This window comes from Rattus rattus, chromosome 1 (genome assembly GCF_011064425.1).
Source record: "Rattus rattus isolate New Zealand chromosome 1, Rrattus_CSIRO_v1, whole genome shotgun sequence".
NCBI classification, from domain to species: domain Eukaryota; kingdom Metazoa; phylum Chordata; class Mammalia; order Rodentia; family Muridae; genus Rattus; species Rattus rattus.
Window position 1 is genome coordinate 217117570 of NC_046154.1, and position 23764 is coordinate 217141333.

The 23764-nt window shown below is 37.8% G+C and overlaps 1 protein-coding gene across 2 annotated transcripts in view; it reads right to left on the reverse strand.

Annotated features, from left to right (window-relative positions):
• Positions 1 to 23764, reverse strand: part of Angpt1 (angiopoietin 1) — a 239180-nt gene that overhangs the window by 33835 nt on the left and 181581 nt on the right. For both annotated transcript variants that reach the window (XM_032914910.1, XM_032914899.1), the window contains exons 5-7: positions 23275 to 23402; positions 14809 to 14910; positions 6413 to 6579 (exon numbers count right to left, since the gene is read on the reverse strand). In XM_032914910.1, the coding sequence (XP_032770801.1) occupies positions 6413 to 6579; positions 14809 to 14910; positions 23275 to 23402 (397 nt within the window). The remainder of the gene's footprint in view (positions 1 to 6412; positions 6580 to 14808; positions 14911 to 23274; positions 23403 to 23764) is intronic.

Consider the following 23764-nt stretch of genomic DNA (forward strand, 5'->3'; position numbering starts at 1 on the left):
AAATCAGCATCCTACAGATTGGGAAAAAAATCTTCATTAGCCCCACTTCTGATGTAGGGCTAATATCCAAAATATATAAAGGACTCAAGAAGCTAACCACGAATAAACCAAACAACCCAAACCAAAAATGGAAATAGAACTAAGCTAAGAATTCACAACAGAAGAATCTCAAATGACTGAGAAGAACCTAGAGAAATGTTCAAAGTCCTTTGTGATCAGAGAAATGTCAATCAAAATGACAATGAGATTCTACCTTACACCAGTCAGAATGGCTAAGATAAAAACCTCAGGTGATACCACATGTTGGCAAAGATGTGGAGAAAGAACACTCCTCCATTGCTGGTGGGATTGCAAACTGGTACAACCACTCTGGAAATCAATTTGGAGGTTCCTCAAAACATTGGAAGAAATAGATCTACCTGAAGACCCAGCAATAGCACTCTTGGGAATATACCCAAAAGATGTCCCATCATGCCATAGGGGCACATTTTCCACTATGTTCATAGTAGCCTTATTTGTGATAGCCAGAAGCTGGAAACAACCCAGATGTCCCACGACAGAAGAATGGATACAGAAAACGTGGTTCATTTATAAAATGGAATACTACTCAGCAATTAAGAATGAGGACATCCTGAGTTTTGCAGGCAAATGGATGGATACAAAATATCATCCTGAGTAAGGTATCTCAGATCCAAAAGGACATGCATGGTATGATTTCACTAATAAGTTGATATTTATCCAAAGGAAAAAAAGTGCAGAATACTCAAGGTACAGTCCACAGAACTCAAAAAGTTCAACAAGCTGAAGTGCCCAAGTGAGGACACCTCAGTACCACTTTGAGTGGAGAAGAAAACCACCACAAGGAAGGAGGGAGGGAGGGAAAGGGAGGGAAAGGGGATAGTGTGGAGAGAGAGGGGAATATTATCTGGTGACGGGTTGGAGGAAAGGACTGAGCCCTGAGGGCCAGAGAAAGAATGGAAACAGGTGACCTTGGAGTTGTGAGGACCCTCTAGAATGTACCAGAAACCTTGGAAGTGAGAGACTCTCAGGATTCAAAGGGAAGGACCCTAGATGAAATGAATGAAGTGGGGAGAAGGAAATTATTGAACCCACCTTCAGTAGAAAGACAGGCCTGTCTGAAAGAAATGCAGAGATGGAAATACAGAAGAGTCTGAGGAAAAAAAGGTCCAGCGATAGGCCAAAAGTGGGTTTCAGCTCACGGGAGGCCCCAAAACCTGATTCCATTACTGAAGCTATGGGGAGTTCACAAAAAGGGACCTATCATGTCTGGCCTCCAAAAGACCCAACAAGCAGCTTAGTCAGATGCAGGCAGATATGTGCACCCAACCAGTGAATAGAAGCTGCTAACCCCTCTGGTTGAATTAGGGAAAAACTGGAGGAATCTAAAGAGGAAGGCAACCCTGTAGGAGGACCACCAGTAGTCTCAATTAATCTGGGATTTCTCGGATCACCAACCAGGCAGCTACACCAGCTGAGATGAGGACTCCAACACTTATACCAGGGTCTTGGTTCAAAAAGAAGATGCACCTAACCCTCAAGTGACTGGAAGTCTCAGAAAGCTTAGAGGTCCGGTGGGGTGGGTGAAGTGGGTGGGGTGGGTAGGGTGGGTGGGGCAGGATATCCTTGTGGAGACAGTGGGAAGGGAGGAGCTATAGGATATGGAACTGTTGGGGGGGAGGGTGAACTGGGAGGGGAATAAAATCTGAAGTGTAAAAATAAATAAACGAGGGACTAGAGAGATGGTTCAGTGGTTAAGAACACTGACTGCTCTTCCAGAGGTCCTGAGTTCAATTCCCAGCAACCACATGGTGACTCACAACTATCTGTAATGGGATCTGATGTCCTTCTTCTTCTGGTGTATCTGAAGACAGCAACTCTGCACTCATACAAAAAATAAATTAATCTTTAAAATAATAAATGAATAAATAAATAAATAAATAAGTAAAATTTGTAAAAAGAGCACTTGTTGCTCTTGCAGAGGAGCTGGTTCAGTTCCTAGAACCCACACAGTGTACGCAGAGTCAACATGGCAGGAAAGTTGTAGAAACCTCAACAGCTACAGAAACATCAACACGATGAGGAACCTTTGGACTGAACAAGGCTAGTAGCAGCAGACAGATAATCAGTAGTGAGAAAAAAGCGTGAAAGACTTAGTGGTAAACTTCACTTGTAGACACTGAAAATTTGTATAAATGTAGGGAAAAGGATAAAGAGAAAATCCCTAATTGTCTATTGAAAATACATTCCAGCCATTGTGGGAAGAAGTTTTTGGGAGTAGCAAGGAGAGCAGCACAATAGACTGTGTGTCAGATGATGAGGGCATAGGTAATGCCACCTCTCTAGGGGCGATGTTTAATAATTTCACATGGACTGCCTGTCATTCCACAGGATATGTTTATCACGACACTCCTGCGTTATTATTTTCTTTTTCTGATTCATGTTCTCTGGGGTTCTGCAGATTCTGTTTTCATCTGAGAAAAATCATTTAAAGTTTTCTTGGAGGCTAAGAGAAGAAAATATGTATTCTATGCACATCAGTAAGTTAATCTATCCTTTCATAACACTTATTTTAATCAGTATGTCAGGAACCAGGAGGACAGGTTTGACTTTTTAAAATCAGGTCTGTAACTAGAGCTAAAACTATTTTCAGAATAAGATGTCTAAGAATTACAAGCAACTATTGACTGAGAGGAGTAGAATTAGCCAATCCCAGTGATGAGCCCCCTTATTGGTTTTTCAGTACAGAGTCATCAGCTTGGTAGATATACAACACGATCAATAGAAACAGACCCAGTTTTTATTTATGTATAGTTCTGCATACAAGTGTACAAGTGTACCTGTATATACACACATGTGTGCGTTCGTGTGCGTGTGCACGTGTGCGTGTGCGTGCGTGCATGCGTGTGTGTGTGTGTGTGTGTGTGTGTGAAGTACATTAAAAATAAATGTACCTTGAGAGCAGAAGGGTTCAAGTGAGAGTAAATGGAAGAAGGCTGGAGGAAGGAAATGGAGGGAGGGAAAACAAAGTAGTATTTCAGTTAAAAAGATCTATAACGATAAAATGTTAAAATCTTAACTCAAAACATTGAAAAATAAAAAAAATTGGAAAATGTAAAAAATTGAAGTAATAACCTCAAGGTTTTGAATGTCAGCTAAAATCCATCTGAGTTTGAGCCGAGCAGTGGACTCTAACCTCATGTTCCTTATCTTTAAAATGCGTCTTACTTCAAAGGCACTATGTAGGTGAACCAATTCTGGAATATAAATTTATTAAATAAATATAAAATATAAATATAAAATACTATGCACACTGTGCACATCCTAGTATTAATATTTGACTAGGACAGGGGTACCGTGGTTCAGAAGGAAAATGTATACAGAACTCATCCTGACAGTTGGGACTAACTACATGCAGATGACACCACGTATTGCTGTCCCTGGAGAAGCATTGCTGACATGATTAGGAAGGGGGGCCTCAGGAACTAGCTTTTCAATATCAGCTTTTCTTCCATTGTATAAGTTAATTTTCTCATTGTTGTAATAAAAGACCCAATAAAAACAACTCACAGAAGGAAGGGTTACTTTGGCTTAGCATTTAAGGAGGAATGCCTCAGTCTTTAAGAGCACTGACTGCTCTTGCAGAGGACCTGTATTCATTTCCCAGCAACAACATGGTTCCAGGAAACAAATAGAACTCTAGTTCCTGGGGATCTGATAACCTCTTCTGGACTCCATGTACACCAAGCCTAAATGTGGTTCACAGACACATGCAGACAAAACACCTAAACACATAAAAAAAAAAAAAAAAGTGCTGTAGGCTGTGATGAAGGCAAAGACATGGCCACTCTCATGTGAGATGGCTGGGCACTTAGTATCTACAATCAAGGAGCAGAGAGCAGGAAGTAGAGCGAGGCTATGAGGTCTCAAGGCCCATCCTCCAGTCACCCACTTCATCCACTGAGGCCCCCCAAAAGCTCCACCACCCTCTAATACAGAGCCACCAACCTGTGTTAGCTGGCACTCCAACAGAAGCACTCCAATACACAAACTCATGGGGAACATTTTACATTCAAACTACAGTAATAGACTTTTCCTTTTCGTTAAGAATGAGTAGTATTTTCTATGGCAAATTTACTTTAACCATCTACCTGAGCAGACTTATGATTTAATGCACCATAATTTTCTATTTGAAGAAAACAAGAATCCTATTTTAATTGTATGAGAGTAGATTATGGCAGATCTACCTTTTGTTAGGTTTTACTAAGAAAGAAAGCCAGGGCCACCCACTTTGTTACAGCAATACTATAACAGAAACCACCACAAAGGACATAATAGTAAAAATTGCCTCTCTATCCCTGAGAAAAATAATGTACTTTTTAGCCTCATCTCTTTTTTAAATCCAGAGGTTTTACATTACATCACAGTCCTAACTTTGTAATTCTAATTCTCGATTTTCATCCATCATTTCATGAAAGAAATTCTATAGTATATCCATTTCAAAGCTGGGAAGACTTTTTTTAACCATAGCTCTCTATCACATGTGGGAAAGACACGTGGGCAAAAGAATCATAGATACCAAAGATTTAAGGAATATTCAATAAAGGTGATGGGGATGGGCTCTAACAGGAAGCCAGCACTCCTAATGGATGGCCAAGAATGATAAACACTTGGCACTCCTGATACCAGAAGCCTAGCAGATACTGGCTATCTTAAGCTTGCCCTAACTTTATCCTCAAAGACCACCCCCACCTCACATGCATACACACACATGCATGCACACAAACACGCATGCACAAGACCATCTACCACAACTGCATATAGCAATCTGAATGGCATTTTGGAAAAGAATCAGGGCACATTCTTCAGGAGCCTAGAAAAAGACGATACTAATTACTTGCTAGTTCTATTGTCAAGCTGTCTGACACTAGCCAAGTTTCATAGAGTTTCAAGTTTCAGGACAAAACATTTACATAAGAGTACTCCTAATGTTTTACAGTGGTTTTTCTTGTCACAAAACTCTCAAAATGTTGACCTCCTTAGAAACGCTTCCTCTTACACTCCATTATATTTTATAAATGTCTCTTTGTTGTTTTCTGGAGCTGACATAAAGTATGGCCTTGCTTCCACCATGAGACTACTTCTTAGGATGTATATCTCATCCTCTGTTAGGTGACGTCATCGCTATTTGTTAACCATGGTTATTACATCTCCAAAGTTCCAATCATATATGTAACATATTAAAAATGAGTTATGCCATTAAAAAGATGTGGATTTCAGTTTCCCAGCATTGCTGTGACTAAAAAGACGAATGAGACTCAGAAATAGTTGATCTCTGAGAACCCAGTCAGACATGGTGAATGAAGAATCATCGGCTTTGTTCATTAGCATTACAAGCTATATGCTGTCATAAGGCGTCCTTTTTGATGTACATTATTATATTTTCAAGACAGATGGTGAATACTGATAGTGAAAAGCCATTGTAATTCCTATTTAATGGTCATGAAATCAAGGTACATGCAATTAAAGATTTGTTATATGATGGGTACAGTTTTGGTAAAAGACACCACCTAAAATATTTTCCTGTTCTCAAGGAATGTCAACCAGACTTTTAGGAGCTTCTTAGTCACAGAACCTAACCACGAGGTCTGTAAGACTGACAGACTGGCCGGTGCCTGACCAAGTTCTTAGAACATGGCAGTGACATAGTAAGTGTTTGTGGAGAAAATTTACATATCCCTTTAGCCATAGTTTTTACTTTTCCTATGATATGAGCCGCTCATTAAAAAATAATAAAAACATTTCAAATTAATAGTATAGTCTATTTTCACAACCTATTGTATGTACTGACTTCCATGTTTAAATTTATTTGTGCTTTTTTTGTTATTTAAAAATATCCTCCCTGCAGTGCCTTGTATCCTCTTATGCAAATCACTCAAATAATTAAAACATTTTCTGTAGTCATATTGGATGTAATTTGAAAACACTTTAAGATAAGTAAGTAAGAAAGAAAAAAGAAAAGAAGAAAGATAGTAACTTAAAAAGACTTGTTAGAGAAAGCAGATTACTAGAAGCCTTAGGGTCACATGGGTTCTGGTCACAGTTTTAGATATATGAAGCTACTATACCTTCACAGCCATCAGAACAGAGACACATATGCGTCGCTCAGCTCACTATCCTCTAATACTGAGCCGATATCTAAGTGTTGATCTATGACTCGACACCGAAGCCTGTGAGATGTCCTTCCAGCGATTTCCCCATCTCAGCATCACAGGGCTAGGCAGAAACCTTGAATATTCAGTAAAGAGGATCATCTGCGTCACGTCTGGCTTTCCATTTCATGCTATTATGGCAAGGCCAAAGACTGCCGAGCGCAGGACTGGACGGAGCTTACCTGTAGTTCTGCTTCTCGTTTCCTATGTGGAATCTGTCGTACTGTGAGTAGGCTCGGTTCCCTTCCCAGTCCATCAGCTCGATCCTCAGCATGTACTGCCTCTGACTGGTTATTGCAAAAATGAACTCGTTCCCAAGCCAATATTCACCAGAGGGATTCCCAAAACCCTGGGAAAGAATAGAGACACACTCGTTACTCCAGAGGGAACTTTTTCATGTTCCATAAATAACAATAACAAATACAGTTTTGCTTGCTTTTTACACTGTAATTACTGACTTCTTCTAGTACACTTCTGTTGTGTTTTCTCCATTGACGTTTACATCTAATTCTTGACATAGTAAAACCTGTTTATTGTGACACTCTTGGGCTAAATTCATCTAGGTAGGAAGATTAATCAGAAAACAATTCTCAATTCAAGGTTTTCTTTTGACAAAGTTTTAAAAACGTTAGTTGACATCGTAAGCATACTTTGGATATTTCCATAATTTGAATATCTATAATTCGAATATCGGGATCCCACCCCTTATAATAGTAATGTGCTTGCTGTTCCCGTTATTGAGCTTTCCTTTTTCATTACCCTATGCTTTTATACTACACTCTTTCAAGGGATTCAATTCTCTTACTGAGTTCCTAATTAATTTTAAAAATGGAGCTTAGAAGACAGTCCACATGACCACTTAGATTTTTTTCATTGGCAGAGACTTGGGTTTGGAGGCGGAAGGCAGAGGAACAAGGGCTGGGGAGTGCATGAGCTGACATCATTGTACTTGAAGCCCCCTGGGACCTTATTGTTTTCCAATCATGCAAGTAAGTACTGTCAACTTTGGGGCGGAGGGGAGAAAAAATGTACCCTCCCCAAACTGATGCCTAACTGGAAATAATTGTCCAGAAGGAAATTGAGAAATTACTGATATAGATTTGGGGCCTCTGACAGTAACTCAGGAAGTTACTCTTCCTTGGTAACACCTGATGATCAAATTAGCTCCTTGTCTATCCGTTTGTCTTACTGAAGCAGGTTTGAGCTGCTTAGCAATAGAAAAGGATACCACCTTTGAGAATTCTCAAATACTAATGAAGAAGTGTCATACAGTGAGCAGTGGACACTGATATTTACAGGAAAGGAAGAAAAGCAAAAGGAGCAAATGTTATAGCACCTCAGAGGAAGAACATCTAAACTTGGTCATCGTAATGGGACATTTTGCTGCCTCTCAGCCATACAACTGAGAGCTGGTAAAAACAAAAGAATCAGCTTCCAGATGGAGTCTTGGGCTTGAGAACTTTTCACACAAATTCTCATCTGGACAAACTCCTTAATCATGCTTATGCATACAAAAATTTAAAAGAGTAGGCCCTGTAATCACAGGATATATATTATACATGGTTGTTTAACAAAGAAATGGACCATGGTTAATTGGGGGCATTTACAATGAAGACTTAATCTGTATTTAAAAGTGCGAAGGAAGTACTATAATAATTACAGCAGTCCTGACTGTTTCAAAGTGATAAAATATGGAAAATATTTCTTTTCCAAGTTAAAATCAATTTTAACATTAAACAGAAGTTTACTTAACTTTCCCCCATTAAGCAACATAAGAAAAGAATCAATGTTCCCCATTTCTTTTTGAAAATATGCTGTTCCTCGGTGACTACTAATAATCCTCTAATCTTTTCCATTTCTTCTGCCCGTAGAATCACTTCTCAAAGACAGATAGTGTTGGTGTCAAATCCCTATCTGCCAGGTTTGTTATTGCAACATTAACAGATCACAGTCCATTTTGTTTCAGCTTAGTAGTTAGTTAGAGCAAATGCCTAGAGTGCCTAGAGTTTGCTACAGATATGTACGTGCACACACACACACACACACACACACACACACACACACACACATGCACAAGCACACGCACATACAGCTTTGTATTTAAATTTAATATGTGTATAGATATTTTCAAAGTTCTCTATTTTGACTAGATTTTTTATTTTAACTAATTGCACATTGTCTGGATGCTACTGCATGTATACTCCCCTGAGTACTATTAGGGGAAATACATAATTCAGTTAGTACTCCAGTGACTCTCTCTCTCTCTCTCTCTCTCTCTCTCTCTCTCTCTCTCTCTCTCTCTCTCTCTCTGTGTGTGTGTGTGTGTGTGTGTGTTGTGTGTGTATGTATATGCATTGGTGTGAATGAATGTATAAGTCTGCACACATGTGGAGGACAGGGATAGACATTTGTGGACTTCCTTTATTGTGTTCCCTTTGTCTCTTCCCACCTTACTTTTTGAGACAGCATCTCTTACCCAATCAGAGATCATTATTAGATAGAAAGTCTGGCCTCCTGTCTCAGTCTTCCAGTACTGGAACTACAAGTGTTTGCCACAACATATCGTTGTTTATGTGGGTTCTAGGGTTTTAATCCTCATTTTTGCTTCCCTACTCCCAAGACACTGAAAGCTACACAGTAGCAGAAAAGATCTGTAAATTTTTAGGATGTGCTAAAGATTTTACAGCATCTCACAGGAGCAAGTGCTACATGCTAAGAAATCCAAAGTTTTCCTTCTTCAAGGCATGCACAGAAGAGCAAGTTATAGGGAGTCGAAACTCGGAGTTAGCACTCTTCAACTGTTGCAATTGTTTGAAAGACAAGGAGAACCTCTGGGATTTCTCTTGCAGTTTTTAGTTCAGACAAGCCAGAGCTGTCCCTGCAGCCACTCCCCAAGTCCCTTTGCCGTAAAGCATTGAAGCAAAGAGTCAGCAATCATATTAAATGTGAGCAGAGAGGCCGGGAATGATGAAGTGCTAAGTCTTAGGTCGCATATTTCCATGCTGTTGAAAGTGTTGTGTGGATAAAACTCCCCAGCTTCCCCAGGGGAAAGAGCATCGATCCCGGGTGAGCCTCAAAACATGGACAAACATGAGAGCCATTCCTACAAAATAGAAAGCCTCTGCTCCTGCTCTCAGCCTGGAGCTCTACAGTACCTCCCCAAAAGTAAAGCATTACTTGCTAAATAGTAGGCTTTGTAGATTTTTCTTCCTTTCAGGAGGAAACAACTGAAGTGAAAACCCTATAATTTGTCTTTAGAAACCATATTTTAATTTCATGCATCTCACCTAGAAAACTTTCTAAATGGGCAGAAAGTTTTACTACAATAAAGCAATACGGCTTTTGGAGAGGTAGTGGAGGAGAAAACTGTCTAATGGCCAAGTGTGGTGAAGCAGAAACAACTGTTTCATCATTAAGATGACAGATAGGCCAAAAAGGGGAAACGAAATGGGTTCCCACATTAGTAAACTGTTGGGTAGTTTATCAGACACCACCATGTATCTGATGTGGGGAACAACGGCTTGGCTTGGGTTAAGTAACCAGTCCCCTTATCTCTGCTACAGTTGAAGACTCCCTTTGACATAATTTTCAGTGGGACTTTGTGCTTCACTTAAGAGACTCAATTTCATCATCTACAAAATAATGGTTAAGTGTGCAATGTTATAAGAGTGACAATTATCCAGGACACTTGAGTGTTCACACACGAGCAGCTCTTAAGGAGGTTTTTCCAATTGAGAGGATCTGTCACAGGAAATGGACATTCTGTGCTTCTTGCCTTTCTTCTGTAAGGTGGCAAGCTATCTGAGGTGCACAGGTATCCTCCTACTCCATATGATTTAAGTATGGCAGGACCTTCCTTGGCTGAAATGTAATGTGTGTATATCAAGAGCATTCTTCAACAGGCATTTAGACATGAATGTGTTATGATAACCTGAGCGTTGCTTAGGGGAACAAATGTTATTTTAACCCAAGAACTTAATTAAGAAATGAAAACTTAAAGCCAACTGTTTGCGCAAATGAAGATGCTGACTGCTTGCCTAGGAAGGAGAGTTTCCAGAATATTCCTACTTCGAAGTTAACCCTTCAAATTGAACCTTCTGCAAAGCTGATTAGCTGATTTGGTGATAATGTAGTTTGCAATGTTGGAAGTCCAGACCCTAATTACAATTTATCGTGAGCCACCTTTAGCTCCCCAAATAGCCTTTTCCTTGCCCATTTCTGTGTCATCTAATGCCCCGAAACTAACAGGCAAAAACATCGTAGAATGCATAAACTGACAGAATCCTCGTTTCCACCAATCAGAGGGCTCATGCTGCAGGGATGGCATCTCAGGCCTTCAGCAGACTTCTCTACTTCTCTCTCACCCTCCTCACTGATGTTTCCATTAATGTGTGTTAAAGATGTCTTGACTTACAAACCGCCTCTTCTGCTACTATAGAAACCTTCATGACGTTGCTTCCATGATGGAAAATAGAATTGGGGTGACCTAAGTCTGTGCATCAAAGCCATGGAACCCAAGCCAAATTAATTAACTCTTATTCCCTCTAAGGTCAGTTTTACGTTTTAAAAATCAGCACGTCTTAATGGGAAAGTACCTGTCTCCCTTTTCCTCTTTTTTTTTTTAACCTGATTTCTCTCTTTCTTTATCTTTCTATATATAACTTAAATGCCTTGGGATCTAGCAAAGAAAATTTTAAGTTCTTCTACCCACATTAAAACCTAGTCATTAACAATTCTGATGGCTCCTTTTACGTGGAAGTGAGTATAAGACAGAGCTGTGTGTTATTTATGAACAGAGATGACTTAAACATATATATGTATGAGCATGTGCATGTACACGTGCATGTGTGTGTATGTATATGTTTCTGTATGTATGTGTGTATGTATGTATGCATGTATGTATGTATATGAATGAGAATGTCTACAGTGGGCCTGAAGATCAATATATTCAAATAGTTTGCTATGCAATAAAGGTGGAAATTCATATAAATATGACATTAAATAACTATGTACAAATGAGTGAGGATATCTTAATCAGATAAAATTATCTGAATGAAGGTGGCAGGAAACAACATATTCATAATGGTCTTTACACCAGGAGGTACTTTTGATTATGGGACTGATAGAAAGAGATCAAATATATCCATAAAATATAGTAGTACACATCTCAAAAGCACTTTAAGCATTTTTGTATATAATACCTTATCACGAGCCATTCTTTTATCTTAAATTGTCTGTAAAAGCTCATGCCCCAGAGAAGGGAAATGCCTGGGGAGGGGGGAGTACACCTGTCACAGGTGAAGAGCAAAGGGGGTAGGAGGAACCAGAAAGATGCAACATTTGGGATGAAAATAAATAAAATAATTTATTAAAACTGTAAAAAATGATAAGAATTCTGTTCTGATGGTAAGGAGGCAGGGATACACTTTAGTAAAAGGAATAAATTCTTCTGTTATGAATAAAATTTCACATTCATGAAAATGAGTATGTTCTGTTGTCAATCACAATTGCCCAAAGAACTTAGATGCCATGAAACAGATGCTGGTTAATTTCATTTGTCTTCTAGTAGTTTAATAAAAGGGGAAACACTGGAATTTAAAGAAAAACAATACTGACTTCAAATTGGCCTCAAGAGTCACATTATACTTTTAAAATACAGGGAGAGGAAAGGACCAATATTCATTAATTTTGCCAAAACCTGAAAAAACGTTCAATTTCAGTTTGCAGTTTTTCCAAGTTAATAAAATAATTGTCTCTGATACTTTATTTGTTTTGCCTGATAATGCTCACAGGAAGTGTTGACTTTTTATAGAAGAAATAAAATTGAAACCAGACACAGTCTTTGTACTCCATGGGCTTCATTTTTCTTTCATACAAATTATTAAAGAAAGCAGATAAGCCTGGTTTTCCAAATGTTCTTTCTACTTGACAATTAAAGCACACGTTAGATGTATATGCTCCCACTGCTGAGACACCTAGCCCAAGAAAAACAGGAAGGAATTTTGATTTAAAGACATCTTTCTCATATTTTTCAATATACACATGTAGAAATGCAATTTAAAAGATGCACTTAATTTCTTTTCAGAAACAACTCCCAGAAAGTACCTATCTGCTCAAAAGGAAATGTTATTCTCAATAGGAAGCTTTGTTTTTAGGGATAATTGTCTTTAAAACAAACCAAGTCTGTCCCCAGGGCATTAGTGACTGCCTGTCATAAAGCTGCTACTTAAGGAAGGTTTTGGGACTCTGGTTCATTGGCTTTATTTGCAGAAAGACTGTTGGTGAGTTGGTCTCTCTATGGCCTGAAGGAGTTCTATAGTCCATAAATGCCCCATTAGAAGAACTACCACAGACTTTTCTCTCAGCAGTAAATGTCTTTACAAGTCTATAACTCAGATGTTGTTGGATTTCTTCCTAAGGAAGACCTAAGAGACAGCAAAGTTCAGAACACTTCCATGGGCTAAAGGCAATGTTGAGAATCAAGTCCTTTGCAACTTCCATGTTACGAGGGGCTTAAAAAGGAAAAAATAATAATATTTTGTAATTTTTTTGGGTTGCTGATATTGACACGAAATTCTGGGAAATGTATCAGGAAAGAGGCAGACCACATATATCCATCACTTAGTAGGAAGTAATAACAAGAGTCAACCTGCAAGACAGGCGTTGGGGAGAAGGCAAAGGTCATGGCTACATTCGGTGTCCCCAGAACAGAGTCTAGGAAAGACAGAGGAGGAAGAGCTGCCTGCACACAAGTGTGGCTGTCCCCAAGCATATTCACCTTCAGCCAAGGAAGCCTGACACCAATGAATGGGATAGGTGTAGGTAAGACTGATAAAGACTCACCTCCACCTTGCTTGGTAAAGTCATGCAATTTTGATTTTAGGTGAAAATAAAAGGGAAAGAAAGGCATGAGAAAGCTATAGCACTTTTGACCCTGTGCTTTGATAAACATTAACCAATGGATTCTTTCAATTTAGAAAATCTTCGTACTGAATTTTGCCAAAATGTTTAAAAAATTCGGAACTAATTTTACTCTCAAACCATAAATAATTGACACTGAGGTGATACATATTTCATGTTTGAATACAGCATGATAGCTTTTCTTATTTAAAAATGAGGGGAAAGGATAAATTCCAATGGTTAATGAATAATTCTAGTCTGGTTGCAATAATGAAAACACAATTGTCAAAGAATGGATACGTTTGGTAAATATTTAAAAGACATGAATCAAATTCATGCCTAACATTCTTCGTGTCCTAAGGAAGCAGATATTTACAGGCAATAATTCACCATTTTAAAAACTGTATGATGACAATTTCATAATTCATTTATTTGTTATCATTAGTTTAAGTTATAATATATGTCTGATTCAAATCTGTATGTATAGCCTTACTCATATTAACCTTAATCCATACTCTTAGGTTCAAAAGAGTATGAATTAAAATGGTTTGAAAAACTTAGCTGTACTCTAGGAGGAATTTAATACATTTTTATAGTACTTGAAGTTTGAGTTGTTGATGACAGTAATAATTACAGTTTATCAAAAGTTCAGTAAACTTTGCTTATGCTATGTTGAGTCCCTGTGTCACACCTCAAGGTAGATGCAGAAGGTAAGGTGTTAGTTAATATAAGAGGTAGACACTGTGAGTTAAGTAATTTCCCCAGAAGTGAACTCCTACTGAATGGCAGATTAAAAACTTGACCTATTGTTACAGATTCATTTTAGGACCATGTTTTTAAACTTTGAACTCCCACACTCACATTTGAGTAGAATCACATAAATGGAAAGAGGTCTTAGAAACAAACCTATTATTCCAGTTCCCCAAAACAATCCTGAAAGACAAGGTTCTATGTTTTACTGAACTGACGTGTTTCAGTTGAACAAAGAACGGGGGTTATGTCTTAATAGAAGTCTATTTCAAGATGGAAGGGATTACTGGGGATAGTTTTGCTTATAGTCCTTTTTTCTTTCACTTTAAGAGCAAAAAAGGTTAGAAAGTCAAATCAAGAACTACACAGAAATTTTAATGTAAAAATAATGAAAAACTTCTACCCTTAAAATGGCTCTAAAAGTTTCCCTCTGTACTTGGCAAATGCTCACTTTGATTTGAGAAATGTGACAATCCCTAGTCATTGCACCAAGAGAAGTCTTGGCTGGTCATATGTGAAGGTTATATGGAACCACTTCCAGTCAGAGCTTGACAACTTGAAACCACATGAGAGAGGCCACAACTGGTATCCATCTTGCTCAATGACCTGTGGCCCTGCACAGCTTCCTGTCCTGATCATGTATCCAGCCTGGGTCGGAGTTCTAGTTTTTCCCACTAGGAACAAATTCAAGAGTGCATAACAGATCACCAAATAATTATAATAATACATTTTCTCTCTATTAAGCATATGGAAATAATTTACTGAACATGATTTATGAATGTTTTGTGTCTAACGAAAATAATGCCTTTAATGTAAACATTGTTAAATAACTCAAAAGCATCTAAAAGTGCAAGGGTTTATCATGTGTTGTGCATGAAGATAACCTCATGATAAAACATGAAAAGGCACTGTAAATTCTCCATCTTACCATTTTATACTCCTTCCAGCCCCTCTGGAAATCTAGGCTTCCATCCTCACGGTGTTGTATTACTGTCCATCCTCCCCCATTCACATCCATATTGCAAAATACCTGGGAAGCAACAGGAAAATAATGGAAAGTGGAAATTACATACTTCTTTTAAAAATGTAGATCTGATACATTTCAAAATATACATAGGATGGGCAGGCCTTTCCTGTAAGAAGAGGAAAAGAACATTCCACACACATTTATTGGTTACTTTTCCCACAAGTCACATTTTTACCGCACCTGATAAAGTTCCATTAGAAATGTTTAATTATTTCTAAAAAATTTAAATTGTCCAGCTGAAAATTAATAACCTTAATTTCAGACCACAATACAGTTTCGAGGTTGAGATGTAGGTCAGTGGTAGCACGCTCGTCTTGTATGTGCGAAGCTCTGTTGAGGGTCAACCCCTAGTAAACCCTGACAAACTTAAAAATCTCAAATTGAATTAGGCACTTGTGGAAATTTACATTTAAAAAAAATTACTCACGTTCCCAATGTTACATATTTTTTTTGGCCAATATTTGAAGTTAAATATCACTAATGTTTTATCAAAATATTACTGTAATTAAGAATAAAACATTCAATTTTTGTATTTTATTGCAGGACTAATGCTTACATACTGTATTACATATGTTAATAATTACTCTTGATTGTTGAATGCTACACAGGGGACAAAATTTGGTGAATGAATTGTTAAAAAATACATTGTTTAAATTTTAGTCATGAACAATGTGACTGAGTGTGTACCTCTTGACTGTGGCAAACTTTTCTTCTCCATGTTGAATAGTCACTCAAAGATTTAATGATTATTTCACGTATTCTATGTACAAGATCATTTATTTTAAAACAGATTGTTTCTCCCCATATAGCTGTAATGGCATTTACAGAAATACGTTGCAAAGTGATTACTCTGGAAAGCAGTCACTGTGACTCATGACATGTGCAGCTGGCAGTTTGATTCTTCAAGAGCTGGAATCTGAGGAATACCATTCATCCATCAATCGAATAATAAAGCATATTGAATGGTGAAATGTGTGAAAGGGAGGCAGCAGCAGCAAGCTGGCACTGTAGCAGGATCTTTTCCCTGAGGCACTGTGTTAGAGCACAGATGGTCAAAGAGTAGAAAAACAATGGCAAGAACTGTCATGCACAGCCAAATTATTTCCTCTATTTTCTAGGAGTGAAAGAACTAAGACATGTGTGCCTGCGCGTGCATATGAAGTAGAACACCTGGTCTCCTGAGGGCTCTACCTCTAATTTGACACTTACCCTATGTCTTTATTATCATAGAAATTGACCCATCTCCAAATTCATACATTTGAATTCCCTTTCTATTTCCAAGATCACTCTTCTGCTTTTCTTCTACCTTTCTGCATCTGCTGTGTGTCCTCATCATGACTCCTCACAAGTCTCCCCTCAATGCTAATATATTCACCCACTTGTTCTTTCATTCAACCTGCATTCTTTGGCACTGAGTCTATATTACAATAGAGGAAATTATTATAAATAGCAGATGGATTATGTTCTCAAAACACCTTGACATTTCTATAATGATTGCTCTCATAGGGGTAAGAAGGCAGCAGAGTCCATAATTTTCCAACTTCTGTGACCTCAGGAATAATAACAGTAATGATATAAATAGACAACACAAAGATCTAACAGGTGAGAAAAGAAACAATTGTCTTTTAGGACATTGTGTTGTATGTAGCTTGGTCACACAACAGGAGTATCACAGGGTAGTTAGAAATGAGCTACTGGACACAGACCAAGGGTATATGAATAAGAAAATGGGAGGATGGGGAAGAGTCTTAACAATGACAAGATTACTTACATCAGATTATTTGAACACTGAATGTGCATTTTATAACTTTATTCAGAACAGCTTATGAAGGTACACTTATTATATCCACTCTACAAATGCAACACTGAGATTTAAAATATTGCAGTAGCCTACAGTTACTGGTAGTAGCCTACCAATTAGCCTACTACTTAGCAATTATGCTGAATCCAGATTTGAGCTGGAATATAACAAAGAACATGGGTTTGAACCCTCTGTATGACTAATTCAAATTTATTGTTAGCAAATAACTAAAAGCAAATGTTGATATTATGAAGATCAACTGATATATAAAAATAAAGAAAAAGCGATTAGGGATGTGAGGGAGCAGTTGATGAAGAGGTTTTAGTAGATAATTGCTATATAGACAATATACATGAGTAAGTTATAGATGGCACATATTTGATTTTATTTGTAATCTTCAGTTTCTTATGTAGTAACCAATTGTAGAGATTAAATTAAATTCATTTTAGAAAGAAAATGTGATTAGTGGAATCCCCAAAAAAATGAGTTATATATGAAGTTGTGAAGGAGATGAATCAACCATTTCAGAGAAGTCAAGTTAAATGAATCTGTAAAAACACCTACAAACTTGAAAGGGAGGAGGCATTGGTGACCTGGCCCCAGAGATGTCAGAATCCTTATAAAGTTAACTCAGGTAGAAGACTTAAAGTGGAACATAGAAATTCCAAAGAAACACTCAGGGCAACTAACATTGGAAAGTAACGGAAGTTAGAATATCAAGGAAACATTCTGTTGTGCGAAAGCAATGTCACTGATTTCTTAATGAAACTTCAAACAGTATTAATTGATTAATACAAAGAATCTCTGTTATCTATGTATTTATACACATGTATGAATGATTCTATCTACCCATCATCTGTCCACGCCCCCCCCCTCTCTCTGTCTATATATTTCCATTTCCCTCAGCCCTGCCCCATTGGAACTGTAGCCACCAACAAAGTTGATGTCCAAAGCTATAAATTCTACCCAGATACTCAGGAACATTATAACCACATTTGTACATTGACAATGTATAGAGAAAACTTTGCTCTGAGTTTCTAAGGACGGTTACTTATTAATGTAATTCTATGTACTTTGTTCTAAATCACTCCCAGCTTTTTCCTGAAGCACGGCTTTCCTTTTAAAAGGAGGCATCCAACAACAGCTGAAAATATTAAGTGCTGAGAATACATTTTGGGAAGACCCAGAGAAAAACAGAGGGAAAGATGTTAAGGGATTTAAAGTAAGTCCGATTCGTGTGAACATGCAGCAGTAATAATGATAGCAGATGGCACTGCAGGGCTATAAGGACAACAGAACTAAGCTGACTTGACGGTTAGATAAACCTGCAATTCGGCTTTCTCTAAATTGTGTGTGTGTGTGTGTGTGTGTGTGTGTGTGTGTGTGTGTCTGTGTGTGTGTGTGTGTGTGTGTCTCTGTGTGTGTGTGTGTCTGTGTTTGTGTGTGTGTCTGTGTGGGTGAGTGTGTGTGTGTCTGTGTGGGTGAGTGTGTGTGTGTCTGTCTGTGTGTGTGTGTCTGTGTTAGTGTGTCTGTGTGTGTGTGTGTGTGTCAAGATTAAGGGCACCGAGAACTCAGGATTTGGAATAAGTCCTCTTAGATCTTAGATATATTTTAAAGACAATATAATGCATGTTTTTATTCTTCATTACTTATTGGTTGCATTTAGCATAATATTGACTGCACTGAAGTATTGTTATACATGACATTGAATATTATCTACATTATTTATAACTTATTATGACTAGAATGCACTTTTCAAAACCAAATTATGCAACTGTTCAACAAATTTGCCTTATGAGCATGATTACTGGATTCTGTTTGTTACTACTGATATCCTGATGACTGATCGTGCTAATTTTTAATTTATGTCTACTTAAGAAGTTGGATTTAGTCTTGAAGAAAGAACGAAAACCCAATTTTTTAAATTTATAGTCAGAAGAAAAATAAAGAGTCCCTTCCTAACATACTAAGGACATTCCACGGAATAAATTATCAGTTTCAGGAGGATCCGCCACATGAGAGACCTGAGGGGTTCATTTGCTGGTCTTGTGTGGTCTGTGCTATCTGGCATGTTTTTCCTGTGGACGAGGGCCCTGCTCCATTTGCTATGTCTGTTGCACTATTCATTCTATGACTGGGGCTTAGCTCTGTCCAAGAAAAGGCTGAACTGGCTTCTTCCCCAGGCGAGGTCAAAGCGCTCAAGCATTAAACACCTTTTAACTTAATACAGAGATTTAAATCCAAACAAAAAAGGGGAATTTGATTCACATAGTTTTTATGCTTCTATGCTTTATACAAATTGGAATGATTAACCTTCTGGATACTAATTATTTTTCCATAACCGTAAATGGAAGAGACTTAACACATTTGTTACAGTACTTTTTCAAGAATTAGAGGAATTGTGCGTTCAGGAACAAATTTTTAATATTTTACAATAAGACTTATGATTTAATGGTTTGTTTTTGGATGAAGCTAAACTGACTACAGGGCATTTGGCTTTAAACACTTGTGAAATGAAAAGAGAAATTCTGTTTCCCACTACTGTGCCTTGAAGGGAATGCAGAGGGAAATAACCACAAACCATGAATACTACGAAACAAAAGAAAGATATAAAAGATAGAATTCTCATTTTCTATCTGCCTGAAATCTAAATCATCCTAAACTACTGCCTTTGCCTTCCACAGGACATTTAAAACAATGCTTTCCAAACTCTAGCTATTGTCTCATTATTTGACATGAAACAATGCCAGTCAAAGTAGACTGTGGCAGCATGCACCAGACCTTCAAAGGTTCAAGACAGATGAGATCCCAGTGGTCAGAGAGGGAAGTAGACCGGAGCTCCCATCCCTAACCAAGAAGCCATCTCCAACTGACATTGCTTACAAAGGAAAAAATTCTTCAATGCAGTCTCACTGGGTGGATTAACCACACCTAATGGTAGACCCAATTCCCAAGAGTAGAAGCCCAAAACAAAAGGAAATCAAAAATATTTCATAGATTTTTAGTTCCATAGTGCTGTGTCTGGCCATTTTTTTTATATTACTGTTTTTTTGTTTGTACGTTATGGCTTCTGAATTTGTTTTTGTATTGTTTTGTTGTGTGTATGTGTGTGTATAGAGTGTGTGTGTATGGTGTGTGTGGTGTGTGTGTGTGTGTGTGTGTGTATCTTATGTTTTCTCTTATTCTCCTTTATTCTGGTTTATTTTCTCATTTTCTAAAGAAAGGCAGAAGGCATGGAGTTGGGTGGTGGATGGGAAGAAGAGGATCTGGAAAGAGTTGGGGAAAGGAATCATGGTTATAAGATAGGACATTAAAAGTATTTTTACTTAAATAAATAAGTATGTAAGTAAGTAAGTAAGTAAATAAATAAATAGTTCTGGTCTATTACAGTTCCAATATCTCCTAATAGATGAGCATTTGCTGTTATCCACTTTTGTCTGTTATCTTAACTAGTCTAATTTTATTGATTGCTTCATATTCCATATCAGACACACTTAATTGCTAGCATTTCCAGACTTGAGTATATGTAACCTCTGATAAACTTGTGAGATCATTACAAAAAGAAAAAAGAAAAGAGATGAGCTTTCTCTCAGCATATTTAAGAGTCGTAGCAACTGTTTTGTTGGCCATACTGCAGTCAATTAGAAGGGCCAAATGATAAATTTTCTCCATTCCTGTTAGTTTATAAATTTAATAATCAGCTTCTGAAATTCTTATAAAAAACTAATGAATATGTGTTTTTCCAAGGGCATGTTAAATGGTTGTAATAAGAGATTTCAAACAAAATGTGTTACCAGTCTTAAACAGTGTAGGTATTTCAATCTGAGTCAAAGAACAATACTGAAAATTGTGAAAGAACTCTGCTAGGCACAGCAGCCTTCTGTTACGTATGTGTCATGTCGGGGGGGGGGACAACATTCTTGATGTAAATAAAGAAAAAAAGAAAAAAGGAAATGAAGTGTGTAAAAATCATGATGAGTGAAGAAAAGGAATTCTGTTAGTGGAAAGAAAAAATATATTCCTTTAAACTCCTAATGACAATACTTTTAGTTTACACAATGAAAAGGCAGGAAGACCCTATTCTAATGTGGCTGGCTCTTACATTGAGTTCCTCAACAGAGTGTTTTAAAATTACACTTCCACAAATAATGGATTTTGTACCAATGGAGTTTAAAAGATGTACTTTAATACATAAAATCTAAATTATTAAATCAATAAGGTCAAGTATCATTTGGATGAAAGTTAAGTGTGAAATGCACACTTGATGAGTTAGGAAAAATTACTCTTTCCACTCTAATGGGAGCAATGGTTTAGCACGTAACCTGGATATTATTTGGTTCTCAAGATGGTTTGGAGAGCTGAATCGTGCTTCTGTATAAATTAGGTGTATGAATGGAGGTTAACAGAATGATTGACATTTTGTTCTCCTGTCCTTTTTCAGGGACTTCACAGTAGTATCAATGGTGGAATAAAACAAATCTATGGACTTGCTCTCCTCTATCTCCCTCCCTTTTAAGCTTAACGCTTAAAAATTATTTTATGTTTATATTCATGGAAATAACAGAATCTTGAGGAGTCCACAGGAGAGTCACTTAATATTTTAAGTTAACTTGTAAGATACAGGCCTATTGCAAGATATTTAGGATGCTGGTTTTGCAGCCGTGTAGATTAAATGTATTCACCATTAACTCCCTTATCTCCCCAAGAACAAATTGCTACAGTTACATGCTCCTGGAATAGTTTGTGTGTGTGTGTGTGTGTGTGTGTGTGTGTGTGTGTGTGTGTGTGTGTGTGTGTGTACTTATTTTAGGACATCCAAAAGCCCTTCCCTACCATCAGTTATTCTCATCTCTTGTATGTTCATACATTTGTATGTTTCTTTGTTTTATTTATTTTAAATCACACAATACTTGATCCAACGAATGTTACCCAGAATGCACACAGAAAAAGCAGGTGAAATCAAAGAGTTTTTGTGAGTGGTTGAGGTGGGAGCACAGAGGGTTACACATGTAATCTTTCCCTTATCTGGTGCCTTCTGCCCCATCTTTTCCACTCCCACATCTAGAGCAAAACTGAAGGCTCCTTTCAAGAAGAAAATGTTATCTCAAGAAAGAGGAAAACAGGAGACAGCCATATCCTGTAGTCCTTATTGAAATCAGGGTCAAGAGACAGGCATATAAAGAGATCCAGCCTTTGATTGGACCAGGACTCTAGACTGGACATCAGGTCTTGGAGTTGCATGATATGTGGCACAAAGGTAATCCAAGATTTAACTCCCTTGCTTACCAAAAGGTCCTGAAGTCAGGAAAACTGCTTAATGATGCCAGATTGACATTCTGATGATTTCATGGCCAGTTTTTTTTTTCATGGCTTTTCTTCATTTGCTCATTCTAGTGCTGATTTATTAAGGACCAACCGACTGTATCAGAAAACATGTTTGGCATGTTTGTAAAAACAAGGCCACAGTCCCTACTTTGTAGAACATTAATTATAGAAATGTCATGCAAAATTCTCTGGGGAAATCCAAGAAGGCCAAATAATGTGCATTTTCTACAGGACTCAAAGAAAATGAAGATGCATAAACAGGTGTGGTAAAGGGCAGGGGGAAGCATTTAATCCAATAATGGGCATCTGTCTTTGAGTCTTCCAAATGCAGAGAAACTTTTACATGTTGAAGCACAGGTAGGTCTGCTGCCTCTGATCCCGCTGCCTTTGGCTGCCTCACCTAAAGGTTCCTATGTAACCTCCTCCAGAGACCCACCTCTAGCACTGTACTCTAACACCAGTCTTCTCTACTACGCCGAGAATTATTTGTTTTATACTTATGTTGAGTGTAACTGGCAACTGAATGACATCTCATTAACGGTGCTGAAGGAAGGCATAGATGGACAAATGCGAAGGGGGTCTCTAAAAGATAGGACAGCAAGATGCTGCTTAACTGCTTCCACGTTCCCTTTGGGCACTGATCACCATGAAGAGTAGTACGCTCTTCTCACGTGCACTCAAGTAACTATGAGAGGCGCATCCTTTCACAATTGTGTGATAAGATAGGCTACATTTTTTCCATGTTAGCCAGAGCGATAATTCTGTAAATCCCTAAAGCTGACCTGCCCTCTAGCTCAGTGGTACATACTCCCTGACATCTTGGGATTTTGGAAGATCACTTCTAATGTGTTCTCATGTACAGAGGGGAGATGGGACAACGGCATGCAGTTTGTGCAAAGAAGCATGTCTGAGCACATCCAAGAAACAGAAGAAAACAAAAGTTTATGTGATGAACAGATTAGGGGTACCGGTATCAGAGAATGTCGGCAGAATGTGGGTTTCATCTCTATGAACCATAGAAACGTACGTGCGTGCGTGCGTGCGTGCATGTGTGTGTGTGTGTGTGAGTGGGGTGAGTGTATGTCTGTGTGTGTCTGTGTGTGTGTCTGTGTGTGTGCAAGTGTGTGTGTCAATATGTATCCAATGTGCATCATGTTCAAAAACTCGAAAATTTCTTTGATTAGAGAGCAATTTACCCAGGATCTGTTTTACATCCCATAAACAAGCACTTCTGGTCTTACCTTTTTGGGTTCTGGCATATTATTAAAATAAATAGTGTAGATTCCACTCTTATTAAAACCAGCTTGATATACATCTGCACAGTCTCGAAATGGTTTCTCTTCTTCTCTTTTTCCTCCCTTTAGCAAAACTGTATTTTAAGAGAGAAAGATTTAATACGTAAATAAGAATATTAGTATTATGACCACCCAATGGACTACAAACATAGCAGGTCTTTGTTGCCTTCACACAATACCGACACTGCATATACTGAAAAATAAAATATACCACCTATGAAATAACTGGGAACTTTAAGATACTGAGAGAAAAACCTGTGGATCAATTTCCAATTACTTACTAATTTTATATCAATTTCTTTATTTTGGTTTTGCTATATCTTCAAAACTTCATAATCACATGATTATGTAATGCTTCCCATTTTTAGCAATTTATGCCCATGTTTCTTATTAAATTTATGAAACAGTCCTATTTAAATTTCAAAGAAAAGTTTGA